Source organism: Rhinolophus hipposideros (assembly GCF_964194185.1).
Source record: "Rhinolophus hipposideros genome assembly, chromosome: 23".
Lineage (NCBI taxonomy): Eukaryota > Metazoa > Chordata > Mammalia > Chiroptera > Rhinolophidae > Rhinolophus > Rhinolophus hipposideros.
Genome location: NC_138069.1, coordinates 9,980,459 through 9,995,863, shown reverse-complemented (window position 1 = coordinate 9,995,863; position 15,405 = coordinate 9,980,459). Strand labels below are relative to the sequence as shown.

Sequence of the window (15,405 nt, the reverse complement as noted above, 5' to 3'; positions counted from 1 at the left end):
ACGTGAATCACTTTAATTAAAATTTCATTCCCCCAAAAAACATCAGTCTGAAAAGATGCCATCCAAAAGACTAGGAAATTTTTTTCAATATTTGGGCTCTGTTTATCTAAAATAGGAGACTTTTAGAGCCTTAAAACCTAATTTACTGAACATTGTTTAAATGAATTTTTTTACTTCACATTTATCTTCTTTCTGAAGTTTATCAGGGATAAACTTTGGGGATGACTATTCTGGAAACTGAAATTAGATGAATAAAGTTCAAACCTAGCAGCCACTTCTTCTATTTTTCATCCAGAATGAAGATGATAACCGAGCCAATGAGAGCAAGAAACCCAAAACAGAGGACAAGAATTCAGCAGGCCACAAACCATCCAGCAACAGAGAGTATGTCTCCAAAACATATTACGGGCGTGTTAATATATGTACACATATGTCATTTGCTGTTGGAATGCTCTTAGAACATACCTTTTAGTAACTACATGTCACATACATATTTATACCGAATAGTGTGTGTGAGCTTTTGCTTTTAGTTAATAGGGATAGAATGCATTTAAGATCCAGTCACTTCTTCCTCTGCTCTTTTTTTAGCGGAGTAGGGGTGAATAATGGATAAGAATTAAAATAAGGCTTTAATTCTAGCCACTTTCTGGCTAGATGACAGCTTATTTGTGACTTGCAAGAGACTAATTGCTATTATGAGCATTAGTATCTTCATTTACCATTCATCTTCTGGTTCATTTATTCAGCCAGTATTTAGTGAATACTTAGGGTGTGGCAAGACAAGGTTTAGGCACTGGGTGTACAACCAGGAGAGGGGGCGGGTGTGGGAACAAGATGCCTGCCCTCATGAAATTTACAGTTCTGTTTTACAGAAATCATGTGTCCTGGTAATCTAATGGGAAAAACAAATTTGTCTTGAAAGCAAACAGAGAGACATGGAAATATCCATCACCCCTGTATGACTATGTGGAGAAATGAGGGCATTTGTTTGGTTTGGCAGGTCGTCTAAGCAGAGTGCAGCAAAAGAAAAGGATTTGTTGCCTTCTCCTGCTGGGCCTGTTCCTTCAAAAGATCAAAAAACAGAGCATGGCTCTCGGAAGAGGACTATTAGTCAGTCTTCTTCCTTAAAGTCAAGTAATAACAGCAACAAGGAGAACAGTGGGAGCAGCAAAAACAGTTCCTCCACGTCAAAGCAGAAGAAAACTGAAGGGAAGACTTCCGGTAGCTCTAAGGAGGTCAAGGTAAGACATTGGGGGCCTAAGTTTTGAAAATCGGTTTCGTTGCCATGTGACTTCTCCAAAGTGACACGGTGCTTTGAAAATTTTGTGAACATTAAATTTATAGGCCTTTACATTTTACTCTCAAAATGTGATGATCTTGATAATAAACTTAGGCAGTGATCTGAGACCATGAAAGCAGCAAATCATCTGGCCATATGTATAGTAATTAAGATAGAAACCCATAATTGGAAAAGTTGGTTGTGGAAAAACAGTTGATTATGGTCTAATTATAAATAGCTCCAGTTGCTTGTCTGTGGTTTGAAATTGGCTGTGGATTTTTCAGAATTGGATTTTACAAGCAAGGTACCGTATTTTGCCCTGTAGAATGCGCACTTTTTTTTGGCCCTAATTTGTGAGGGATAAACAAGGATGCACATTTATTCATGGGTTGTATTAATTCCATACCTATATATATGATTTTAATTCTTTTATTTATGCTTATGAGTTGAGTGCAAAAATAAATAAATGCTAAAATTCCTTTATGATACAAAAAAACAAGTACCTAAATAGAAACAAAACTTTGGATTAAAAAATTAAAACAACAGATATTTTTCCCCTGAAAGTTTGCGCCAAAAACATGGGTGCGCATTATACATGGGAGTGCATTATAACCAGCAAAATATGGTATATTAACATAAAGTGACAGAGTAACCATTTGGCTTTGAATTGTGAAGGAAAAAAAAATTCTTTAGCTGAGCTAACACTGGAATTATTCCTAAAGCTTTCCTAGAGCTCATAACATAGGGGAATATTCTTAATGTTTATGGATGGAGAATTGGATCAAAGAAGTTTTTTCAAAGCTGTACTCTCACCTTCCATTTGTTTATCAGGTAATTTGCACTGCTTTCTAACCTGTTCTGATCAGGAGCAAATTCCTTGATAAAATTAAGAAAATACCTAGATTTTAAAGAATATAATTCACTGGATTATTATTTGTAATTTAAGTAAGCAAAGGTTTGGGAGTTGAAAAATTAGACTGTTAAAGGCAGTCATGCTTATTAACTGTGGTAAGTAAATCTTTTAAATTGAGGTAGCTTCAATTGTGAACAATGTCTCAAATTGAGATATGCAGAAGGCTTTTTCTCCAGTTTGGCACCCTTCTCTAGTAGTTTAGAGAGTTAGTCCTAGTGTCCTTAAGGGACTTGAGTGTCCCATTGGCTTCCTTCACTATCCCAGTTCTCTACTACCTGCTGTCTCAGTTTCCCATCCTTTAACTGTAGGATTCTGAGGCCTGTATGTTTATTTCTTGAAACTTATTATCTTTTTTTTTTTTTTAAGGAAAGTACTCATTGAATGAGCTCACCTGCTCATTTGGCTTCTGTTATCTCATAGGCAAGACTCACTGCCTATGTCTCTTCCTTATTGGCTTGTCAGCTTCTTAAAAGCAGGGATTTGTATCTTACTTGCCTTGTGTTTTATCCAATATTTAATTTACTGGGTAATCAGGAAATATTTGTTGGATCAAATGTAGTTGTTTGGTACTGTTGATATCAACAAATTGTAAAATAGAGGCCCTGACCACTTTGATTTCAAGATCTTTTGGCACTTAACAGTTGTTAAAATTATTACTATTAGTCTTGGCAGTTTCCTATTTAGACAATTATAGATGGATTTATTAAAGAAAAAATTATAATTTAGTTGAAAAATAGGCTTTCTTATATCAACTAAAGAAAAATGAGATAATGTGGAAAACCAAAATTACACATAATTTTTTATTTTATTTTGTATTTCTAGATATTTGCTTATATTGTCAAATTTTTGAAAATGGCATAAAGTTGTTCATTATATTGTCTTACTATGCTTTTAATATCTGTAATATCTCTACTCATGTTCCTCTTTTGTTCTTAATATTAGCTTTGTGTGCCATCTCTTTTCCTTGATCAGTTTCATCAGAAGCTTATCATTTTTACTTGTCTTTTCAAAAAACAGCCTTTGTTTTTGGTTGATTCTCTGTAGTTTGTTTTCTATTTCATTAATTTATATTCTTTATAATTCCCTTTCTTACTCTTTTCGTTTTGCTGTTCTGTTTACTAACTTTTAAAGATGGATACTTCAAATTTAAGTTTTTTGCTTTCTCCAATAGGAACAATTAAAGATTATATATTTCCCTCTAAATACTGCTTTTGCTCTATTTGGTGTATAATATTTTTATAATGCAGTTTAAAAGGTTTTCTAATTTCCATCGTGATTTCATCTTTGAACAAATTGCTATTTAAAAGTGTATTACTCAGTTTCTAAACAGGGAGATTTTCTTGCTTCTACCTTAATTATATTGGGGCTAGAGAGTGGTCTACATGGTAATAATCTTTTAAAAAAATTTTTAAAGATTTTCTTTACGAGAGTACAGTATATGGTATGTTTTTGTAATGTTCTATATTTACTTGAGAAGAATGTGTACTCTATATATCTTGTGGACAGGAATCTGTATGATGCAATTAGATTAATCGTGTTTTCAAACCTGTATGCTGACTGATTATTTGTCACTTTGTCCTATTGTTCACTGAGAGAAGTATGTTTCACTCTCATGTTATTTCCAGATATACAGGAGTTGCCTATATCTTCTTGTAGTTCAGCCATTGTTTAAATTGAGATATTCATAATATATAACATATCCATTTCAGGTGTACAACATAATTACTTGATATTTGTATATTTTGTGAAATGATCACCACAATAAGTCTGGTTAATATCCATCACCACCCATATAGTGATTTTATACATCATACGCATAATTTTCATATAAGAAAAGTATTGAAATATCTGGAAACTTTTTTCTTTAAGATACTTCAGTCTTCCTCCACTAAATCAAAACTTAGGCACTGTATATCTAAAAGCTGTTCTAGTAATGTTTCATTGCAACATAAAATTCAGGCAGCTATTTCATAAACATGCAAACTTGACCATAAAGAGCGTAGTATTTTGTCAAATCTCAGGACTTTTATTTTCATTCCTTGAAGTAAGCTTTTATGAGTAGAACTGAAAAACCCTTATCATAAAAAAAAAAAAAAAAGAAAGAAAATGGCTGCATGGTTCCTTTTAAGTAGACTTTAAGCACAAGTAGTAAAATGATATATTTTGGATTTTGTAATGTTGAAACATTCATGCATTTCTAGGATACATTCTACTTATTTATGATGTTTTATTATGGAAAAATGTATATTCATTTTATTAAAGTTAGGGCTGGATGGGGAAGCAGTTGTGAAGACAGAATCATAGCCCTGGCATGAAAGGGCTATGTTGATAAAAGGCAGAATATACTTTAAGAAAGTGGCTAGGCTTGTGAAATCTGATAGATCTGGACTTAAAACCCAAATTCCTGAGTGCTATTTAAAAGCTGTTTGAACTTGGGCAAGTTACTAAACCTTATTGAGACTGTTTTTTGTTCTATTCTAATAGCAGTACATATTTCATAAGGTTGTTGAAGGATTAATGATTGTACTAAGTACTTAGTTAACTTAGTGCCTGGTAATTGGTAAGCACATAGTAAATGTTAGGTATTGTTATTACTATTTTCATTGACCAGTAATTACCAATAAATTTTGTCTTAAGTAGTACTGGTATTTTGATACTAGGTTTGGTGTCCTCCTCGTGTTTTAACAAGTGCCTAGGTCAGTGCCTGGCACATAGTAGACCCCTAATATTAGGATGAATATTTTTGGTTTATAAAATGGATTCATTTTGTGAAAAACGATGTTTACATTCTGAAATTTAAAATTTTTATAACAAGGAAATTAATTACGGAAGTCAGTGAATTTTGTTTTCTTTTTATACCAGTGGGTCAGGAAATACTTCTAGTTTAATTTTTGTCTCCTCACAATTTTAACATAGTTTATATATTTTTTTGGTCAGGAAAAGGCTTCAAATAGTTCTTCTAACTGCCCTCCATCTACACCAACTCCTGATGCTTCTAAGCCTCGGAGAACAAAGCTTGTCTTTGACGACAGGTGAGATAAATAAGATTTTTTTGTGCATTCAAAAAATCGTTCCAGTCAGCATATAAGAAATTCATTTTAATTTCTACCAGTGACTAGAAGAATTTATACTTGTTATGATCTACAGAATATTCAGAACTTAATTTGAAAGGCACCCGCTTAGTCCTAAGTGTTGTTCCTTTAACTTAACTCCATGACTTTCATGGGGGATGTGAATGATTTGCTTCCAGTAGAAAGAACCTTAGTGCTGTTGGTATCACAGTTTAAAATCGGGGGGCTTTCTTAAATCCGTAAGAGCCATGTTGGATTTTTCTTCTATTTTGATAATTTTTTCTCCTACTTACATTTTTATTTACTCTAAATCTTTCAAACAACTTGGGTGAGTTAGTATTTAATACTAGGGAGCTTGATTTCTATTTTCCTAAGTAGAAAATTTGCCGTGAGTTAGCCAAAACGATTTATGCTCTTAACCCAGTATAAACATTTATCAGAAAAAACTGAATCGCATGTTTAGTAAGTAGCTCATTTTCTTTACTTGAGGACATGAAAACTGACGGATGCTGGAGACTAAAATGAATTAGTATTATCTTATGAAAATAGTTACCACTTTATTTACAATAAAAATTTACATTGCAGAAATTATTCAGCAGACCATTATTTACAAGAAGCAAAAAAACTAAAGCACAACGCAGATGCTTTGGTATGTAAATATTCTCTTCACATTTATGTATTTAATCAAATTAACTAAGCCTTCATTTGTTGCTTGTTCCCATGGGACATCAGTGCAGCTCACATTCCCTTTTTTCTCCTTTCTTCAGTCTGACAGATTTGAGAAGGCTGTGTACTATCTTGATGCCGTGGTGTCTTTCATTGAATGTGGGAATGCATTAGAGAAAAATGCTCAGGAATCCAAATCCCCATTTCTTATGTATTCAGAGACGGTGGATCTCATCAAGTAAGTAGGAAACTTCCCACATTATTGGCAATGTTATTCTCTGGTGTACCTTGGAAGGGGTTGGCATAACTATACGGTCATGCACTGATTAACGACGTGCAGTCAGTGACATTCTGCACATAGGACAATGCTCCCATAAGATTATAATGGAACGGAAAACTTCCTGTCTCCTAGTGTCGTCAGCTCCATGGTAATGTCATAATACAATGCCTGACATGTTTGTAGTGACGCTCATGGAAACAAACCCACTGCACTGCCTGTCATAGAAAAGTATAGCACATACGGTTATGTACAGAGCATACTACTTGATAATTATAAAAACAACTATGTTACTGGTTTATGTCTTTACGATATTTTTTATTGTTTTTAGAGTGTGTTCTTTCTACTTATTAAAAAAAGTTTGCTGTAAAAGAGTATGCCCTGTTATGCTGGCAGTAACCTCATACATCTCCTGTTTGTGTCTCTTGATTGCGTCGTTTTCTCTTGTGCTTGGTTTAATCTCTTGTTGTTTTGTGCAGTAACACGCTGTCCAGGCTTGTAGCCTAGGAGCAGTCGGCTCTACCGTATAGCCCAGCTGTGTGGTGGGCTGTGCCATCTAGGTTTGCGTCAGTGCGCTCTGATGTTTGCACAATGACAAAGTCACCTAACACCACCTGTCATAACTGTCATGACTATATACAATAAAGCTAAAGAGGATGCTTACTCCTTTATTGTCCTTGGAGAAGGAGAACTAGACACTTAAGTGGGCAATTCTGCCTTTATGTAAGTTTGATGCTAATGTTTTGAGGACTAAGGAAGTCATAAGATCAAGGTGAAATACTTTGTATCATTTGTTATTTTAACTCACAGATACACTATGAAGCTAAAGAATTACTTAGCACCAGATGCTACAGCAGCAGATAAAAGACTCACAGTACTTTGGTAAGTGTTGTATGCTCCAGCCTCTGCTAGATGACAGGCAGTTCCATAATAAAGTGTGTTGTTTATGCTCTTCTGAAAGTTACCCTTGAACAACATTCCATAACCGTTGAGTAGAAAATAACTCAAAATTCCTGCTGAAAGATGTTAATAGTTATCAGTCTCTGATCTATGGTCCTCTTGACAAAAGCCTTGGTGTAGAGTGGGGCTGATATTAGAACTCTCCATTGTCACTTTTCCAGGCTCTTCTTTTGGTATCCTCTCTCTATATCTTTTCTTGGGGAGCAAACGGTTAGCTTGCTCAGAATAAAGAATGTGGCTTCTTTGCTTGTATTCCAGGAAGATGTATCAGTTTTCGTTTGTTGTAGGTATTTACCCGGCACTGTGTTTAATAGCTAGGAGTGCAGCTGTGGGTAAAACTGACACAGTCCTATTTGTCATAGCGTCTAGTGTGACAAGACAGAAATTAATCAGATGATTACACAAGTATATGAATTTAGTACTTTGAAAGAAAAGTGAATGTAACGATAAAAGTAGAGCATATGGAGACCTAGTCCTTAGGTGGAGGGAACATGTGCAACAGCTGGATAGCGGAAAGAAACTGGAAACTAGAGGAACTGAAAGACCAGTGAGAAGTGAAAGTGACTGGAGAGGTAGACAGTGATGATCACGCAGGGCCTTTGTAAGCCATGTTAAGGTTTGTATATGTTTCATCAAAGTTGTAATATTCATAGTTGAGTTTTCTACTTTCTGTTGTTTGATTTTATTTACAATTTGATATAGAGAGTCTGCCCCTCAGCTATTTTTTTTTTAAATGCATGTGTTACAATGAATGACCTGTTGGGTCTTGTGGATGAGGTTTTAATTTTTGAATGTCACCAAATAGGCTAGTCCTAGGTCTCTTCCCCTTTTTTCCCCTCCATGGGATGTGTACCATTATAAGAACACAGCTCTTGGTTTTGCCTGGCCTTATGCCTCGGTTCACTCCCAGGAGCCAGTCCTGTGTTCTTACACAATGCAAAAGTTGTCTGTGCAGATGAGGCCAGAGTGTGCTGTCCTGTAAATAAGCTGCCCTTTTCCATCGACTAGCCTACGGTGCGAGTCCTTGCTGTACCTGAGGCTATTCAAACTGAAGAAGGAAAATGCTCTGAAGTACTCCAAGACACTGACGGAGCACCTGAAGGTAAGTGTGCCCGAGGGGAGGCCCCTTTCCTAGGAGACAAAATTTGTAAAGTCTCCTGTCCCCACCCCAAAAGTGCCCTCATGTTTTACGTGCCACGGCAAGTGGGGAGCTACTGTTTGGGGACTTTCAAATAAGTTTGAGGTTTCTTGATTAGTTTTTAAATGCACATATGTTTGATTGTAGAACCTATGTAGCCATATTCAGTAGCTCTTGATAACATTTCACTAGATGTAGGCTATTTGTATCATGAAACCTAATTTATACATTTACAGTGGTCTTTCGTTTTTACTACCAGCTTTCCTTACACTTACCTTAGTTTTCTAAAATGTCTATATTTGTTTCATACAGCAACACATAAATCTTCTTAAAATCCTGCCCTAATTATGACTTGGAACCCTTCAGAAGCTTACCATTGATTCAGGGTCAAGTCCAAGCTTCTTACCCAGATTTGCAAGGCCCTGAAGGTCTCTCTCTTATTCCTAATCTAAACCTCTGCTTGAAGAAAACTTTATGGGTCACATACATTCTCTTTTCTGCAGCCTTTGCATAGTATGATTCACCTCTCTGTGCCCTTTCCCCAACTCTATCGGTCTGAGTGTTAACTCGTTCTTTGTGTCTCCCTTAATCTTCCAGAACGCCCCAGCCCTCTTCTGTAACTTCTTTCTGCACATTTACACACACGCACGCACGCACGCACGCACGCACGCAATTTGTGTTTTTTTTTTATTTATAAAGCTTCTTAAGATCAGTTCTGGTCCAATGCTTTTGAATATATTTAGTACTTCATAAATAGTGTGTTTTATTTTTATTAAGTACATTTTATTTTCTCCACAGAATTCTTATAATAATTCTCAAGCACCATCACCTGGCTTAGGAAGGTAGGTCAATTTTATTCTATAAAATATTATTTGTGATAAGTTTGATTTTATGTGAAAGTGGAAGGGTACAATCCAATTTTCAAAAATGGAAAGATGACAACTTTTAAAATAATTAAAACCATCTGTAATAAAGTATTTTTAAATTATCGGTTTTTGTTTTTTATAAACTGAAATAGGGATAATTGAACCTAATCTTAGAAAGATTAGAGAGGGGACATTTCACCTGAAGAAATCTTAGTTTTTTATAGCATCTTAACTCTTCTCACTGTTTGATTTCTGTAGCTACTTGGGTTTTTATCACAGTGAGCTTATCTTTACTCAAATTTTGACACTGCCAGAATTTAATAATAGTGGCATGATTGTGGTTTCTCCATCTGCACATCACTTCCATCCTACGTTCCACCAAAAAAAGGAAAAACACCATGAAACCTTTATTTTGTTGGTAAATTTATCTGCTCAATTATTATGTTTATGTTGATATTTTGTCTTTGTCCATACTTATTTTCTTAACCAAATTTATAGTGCTAAAGTGCAGATAAAAAAGTATTCTAACAAATACTTTTTCCCCCCTAACTTTTGTTTGATTTTCCTTTTTTTTTTATGGTCTTGGGCATTTCCACAAATTTTAGTACTGCTAAAATGAACCCTGCCAGCTTTGACATGTGTTTTCTAAGAAACATTTAATTTAATTGACAGAAGCTAGAGGTGATTGCAGTTGATTGAGAAAGTTGTACCTCTTTGTCAGCTCTGAATAACTTGGTTAAACTAGGGAAATACTAGAAATTATGGAATTCAGACTAAGATATTCCCATCTAGTACTACAATTTTTGTGTGTTAAATTGTTGATTCCACCCAACTTTCCACAAAACAATTAGAAAAATACTTAAATATATGCCCTAATAGATGGAAAGTATGTTGAGCTGGGAGTTAGGCGATCTAACCTGTCAACTATTGACATGTGTATGACTTTCTCAGTTTTTTTCCCATCTCTGGTTCTGTTGCCATTCATTAAAACAAAGAGTCTAAATAAGATGATAATGCACAATGGTCCTTAGTGAGTTAAGTACTTATTTGGAAGAAATTGTTCTTCTCTGGGAACCCTTCTAGTTTCACAGTATCTTTAAATTGTAAAAGCTTTCATGTAGGGAGAGCCCAGGCGTAGTACATTGTTGGCATCATGTTCACCATATCCACATGAATAAGCTCCCTGTCTTTTCTGTGTGTAGCAAAGCTGTTGGGATGCCTTCCCCTGTTTCTCCAAAGCTGTCGCCAGGCAATTCAGGAAGTTACTCTTCTGGGGCCAGTAGTGCTTCAGCAAGTGGTTCTTCAGTGACCATTCCACACAGGATCCACCACATGGCAGCCAGCTATGTCCAGGTCACATCCAACTTCCTCTATGCCACAGAAATTTGGGACCAAGCTGAGCAGCTTTCCAAAGAGCAAAAAGGTAGGAAGGTCTCCGGAGAAACTGTGAGGGATGGAATTGTTAAAGGGAACTTTTATGATCTAGTTAAGTAAGTGTCTGGTCTACATTTTTAGTTTATTATCTAGTCTAATCTCCATTGCTTAGCAGTCATGTTGAATGTACTGTATTTGGTCAAAAAATACCTTTCCCTATACTGGTGACACAAACTAAACTAAAAATCGTTTTTGTTCTGGCACATTCAACACAGCCCATACTATGAAAGTAATAAAATACATGTTCTATTCTAGGATGAGTAACAGCAAAATTGGCTATAGGCATAGGATTGCACAGACATCTCATACACGAGATGTTTAATATGTAAGAAAGCATGTTCTTACTGGATTTTTAGGTATATTGGAAGAAACTTTATGTGATAAAAGAGAACTACAAAGTGAATAGATTTGTAGTATTCTTTAATATTAGATCATTTGAGGCTTTGCACCTTAAGTTTATTATCTCCCAAATTAAGAACAATGAGAATTATAACATACTTAAACACCTTGGGGAAAGTCACTGTCCAGACACCATGTTGTTTTAGTAGATGTTATTAGCACATATGTGTGTAGCATCTATTTGGGTAGGTCCTTTGTAGAGAAACACTACAGTAGCCAATCAAGCAAGTGTCCTTTTGTCACAGAATACATTTAAATATTTATAGTATGAACAGATAATCAGATGAAAATGAAAGAGTTTTATACGTAAAGAGGGGTAATAGTGACAGAAAGGTAGAAGGGAAACCCCAACATTTAACATAAAGTTGTGTTTTTTAAAACCTAATTGTTTTGGGGTGCACAGATGGCTCAGTTGATTAGAGTGAGAGCTCTTAACAAGGTTGCCGGTTCAGTTCCCGCATGTGATGATGGGTTGCGCCCCCTGCAACTAAGACTGAAAAAAAAATGGCGACTGGACTTGGAGCTGAGCTGTGCTCTCCACAGCTAGATTGAAGGACATTGACTTGCCTTGGAGTTGATGGGCCCTGGAAAAACATACTGCTCCCCAGTATTCCCCAGTAAAATCTTTAAAAAAAACAAAAACAAAACCCAATTGTTCCCAAAATTTTAAATATTGTCAGTACTGCTCAGAAAAGGTTAACAAATCTGAAATTCTGCAGTCACCCTTACTTTACTTTCCATTATTCTCCCTAATGCCAGTTTTCTACCCTCTTTTTTGCTTTTCTTTTTTTACGTTTTGTAATTTTCAAACGCTGACTAAAGGAAAGAGAATGATACAATGAACCCATGTTCCTTTCACTCAGCTACTCAGCTTCAGCTTCAACAACACAACATTTTGCCAATTATGTTACCTCCTCCCCTTACCCTCATTCTTTTCCCCTGGACTATTTTAAAGCAAATACCAAACACTGTGACACTGCACCTGAATGCTTTGGTGTGCGTCTTTAAGTGATGCAGACTCTCCAATAACATCACCACCTTGCCTTTACCACAGCCACCAAAATTAATAGTACCTCCTTTATGGCGTCTTATGTCTAGTCTACCATCACGTTTCCCTGTTATCTCACATGTCCCAGTTGTTAACAGTTGGATTTGTTTTAGGCATGGTCAAACAGTCATTGATCAGTCTCTTAAGTAGCTCCCCCTCCTCACTTTATCATTGATGTCAGGGAGAAAATAGGCCGTAGAATGTATCATATCTTGGATTTGACCGATTACTTTCTTATGGCATCATTTAGTTTGCTTTTCTGTCCCTTTTATTTTCTTCATGGTGATAGTTATATCTTGAGGCTTGATTAGATTCCAGTTTATTATTTTAGATAAGAGTGTTTCATAGTTGATGCTCCAGATTTCCTGTTACGTCACAGGGAGAGGCATGTGACGGTTATCCCGTTTTTAAGATATCAAGATCTGACCATTGATTCATTTAGGTGATGTCAGCCTGACTCAGTTTGACGTAAGATTCCCTACTGAACTTTAACTTATGCTTTTAGCATCCATTGACGATCATTACCTACATTTATTATTCCATTAGGAAATAGAAAATGCATCAGGAATTTGCTGTTCTGATATTTCTTCTGCATAAATTAGCTGAATTCTATAAAGAAGATCCTTTACTTTCTTGCCTGAATTTAAGTAGGCTGAGATCTTCATCATGAGAATGACCCCTTTTTCTGTGCACAGGTATCAACTCTTTACTGTCTGAGTCCTACATCCCTCTATCTTCTCCCAAAATTGCATTGGAATCAAATGTTAGGATACTGTTGTCCCCTCCTCTCTATACCTGGCCTCACATACATCAGCCTATATTTGTTCATACAGGAAAAATCCTTTCATTTCCATCCTTGACTTTTTTAAACTGCTGTCTAAAACATGGGATTTAATTTATCAATGTTACATGGCATAGGGTCATAGCAGAAAGGTTGGATACAGTCTGTCATACCTGTTGAACTTCACAGGGACTCATAGGAATCAGGAAACATGCAAAGACCATCCTCCTTTCTTGTACCATCAGCTGCTTATACAAAAATAGTACCCAGAGAATGTTTTGAATAATAGTACATCGTGACACTAGGTCTCCATTTTAATAACGTTTATTGCATACTAACAATGTACAATTTCCGGCAGTGGAATTTGGCTTACATGTAAAACACTTTAATTCCTGACTACACAGTTCATTTAAAATGTGTTGTGACTTAGGGAAAAATATAACTGGAGAGACTCTGGTTTGTTCTAAGACAGGGACAGTTATTTTAGTGTAGGAGGGAGTACTTTTTGACTTCATATGAATTCTATTTCAGTGTGGACTAAAAATTTTAAAGCAGTGATTCAAAGAGTGTACATCATTTAATGAGTGTTTTGGGTTTTCTAGAATTCTTTGCTGAACTGGATAAAGTAATGGGCCCTCTCATCTTTAACGCGAGCATCATGACAGACCTAGTTCGTTACACCCGGCAGGGACTGCACTGGCTTCGCCAGGATGCCAAGTTGATATCGTGAACTGAACACATTCTCGTTGCCTCTGATTTTCTCCACAACACTGTGTTACATCGCGAAGGAAAACTGCCATAACGCGCCACCTAGTCGACACTAAGAACGAGGAATGGTTTTCTCCTCCCTGGTTCATGTTTTATTGTTTTGTATACCCCAAAGCCATCATGTCAGTTGATCCTTCAGTATTCCCAATATGAAAAATTATTTAAATGCTTTTAAATCTGCAGCATATTGATAAGATGGTTTCAGTGATGTGTAATAATTGAAATTCCAGTTGCAATTCATAACTAATCAATTGAAATTCTATTTATTTTAATTTTTTAAGTTCCCAGATTGGGGCTAGTTTAAAACAGTTATTTCTGCCTATAAATTTTATCCTGTTAAGTATTTAGCATAAAGTAGGCATTTTTATTTATATATTTCGGGAGCTTTGTTACCTAATGTCTTTTTGTGGTAGCTCTTCTAAGAGTAAGAGTTGGTTCATCTAAAATATGGACATGTTCTTTCAACACCTACTACCTGATAATATTTCAAATCTTAACTACAATTTTATTAACGCAGAAATTATACTTAGTATTAAGGATATTCTTCTACATATGAAAAATCAAATAGGAGAAGATAGCATTCTATGTGGATGTAAAATGAAATGTGTCTGATTTGGTATGCATTATTTCAAGAACTGTGAATGTGTGTTAATAACACTATAACAATCACAAGGTGACTATAACTTGCATTTAATGCATTACAAAAGAGGGCAGGCAGACTTTCTAGGAGAAGCATAGCACGTGAAGGGTATCATAAAAGGACAATCTTGAATTTTATGGATTTTATTAAAACCATGTGTTCTTTTTTGTTGCTGATTATTTGACACTTCATTGAAACAGAGCAAGTTACTATTGAACAAAGATGATCCAACTCCTGAGGGTTGCTGCCTATATCTCTTTCATTGATGATGTTTGAAGGGTAAACTCTCTTTAGAATTCTTACTTCAAAAAATTTTTTCCACAGTAGATTTTGATGCTCTGATACATGCAGTGACGAATATAGGAATGGGCTGGAGCTTTGGTGTGTGTGCTTTTGCTTTATAACTTAGAGGTCTAATGCCTGATGTAGAGATGATGAATTTCTCCTTTTAAACCTGTTTTGTAATTACTCCCTTTGTATTATGAAGGCCTTCATCAGTGATGTATCTTTCTGATGGGATCAGAAAATTCACACTAGAAAAGTACCTAACTTGGTTCAATGCGGGCTTTCTTGGGAAGGGGTGGGGAGTAGGGGTAGAGCTTAAGAAGCCAGCTCTGTAAGAGTTGTATATCCAAGTACCTTTCCCTGTAAGGTGCATATAGGAGTCGGAGGTGAGAAATATTCCCTCTGTCCTTTGTTTTTAGTGCCCCTATCATGTCTGGTGTGCCTTAAATCTTACCTTTAAATGAAGACTCTATGGACTGTTTACAGATGAAGTTTTACACTAGGACCAGATTGCCCATACTGTTGGTCTTCGGCGCCTATGTTAAATTCTTCCCTTTTAAATCTTCCTTTAAGGTCATATAAAGCAGAATCCTTTCAGAAAAGCTAATGCTTTGGTACATGACTTAGTCTAACCTATTGGGTAATGCTGCTTCAAAACGTAGTTTGTCCTTCTCCCCATTCCAAAAAAATGAATCCATCCAATCAGAAAAGGGGATTGTCCTGCTATTTATAGATGATTGCAAAGGCTTGAAATGGGAAAAGAAGGATAGAAAGTCTCCAAGCCCAGTGAATCCTCAGTGTTGTATCTCTTTTACACTTCTTTCTGAAACTAGTGAGCTTTCATTGTCCTGTGGCCTCATATTTCCAGAGCTTCTTAACT

At 35.8% G+C, this 15,405-nt stretch overlaps 1 protein-coding gene across 2 annotated transcripts in view; it reads left to right on the top strand.

Moving 5' to 3' along the window:
• AFF4 (ALF transcription elongation factor 4) overlaps window positions 1-15,127 on the top strand; it is a 67,221-nt gene extending 52,094 nt beyond the window's left edge. For both annotated transcript variants that reach the window (XM_081034910.1, XM_081034911.1), the window contains 10 exons: window positions 296-384; window positions 1,001-1,241; window positions 5,130-5,224; window positions 5,849-5,912; window positions 6,031-6,167; window positions 7,017-7,088; window positions 8,175-8,268; window positions 9,103-9,146; window positions 10,373-10,593; window positions 13,435-15,127. In XM_081034910.1, coding sequence (XP_080891036.1) covers window positions 296-384; window positions 1,001-1,241; window positions 5,130-5,224; window positions 5,849-5,912; window positions 6,031-6,167; window positions 7,017-7,088; window positions 8,175-8,268; window positions 9,103-9,146; window positions 10,373-10,593; window positions 13,435-13,562 — 1,185 coding nt within the window. In that variant the 3' untranslated portion in view covers window positions 13,563-15,127. The remainder of the gene's footprint in view (window positions 1-295; window positions 385-1,000; window positions 1,242-5,129; window positions 5,225-5,848; window positions 5,913-6,030; window positions 6,168-7,016; window positions 7,089-8,174; window positions 8,269-9,102; window positions 9,147-10,372; window positions 10,594-13,434) is intronic.
• Window positions 15,128-15,405: the final 278 nt, after the last annotated feature.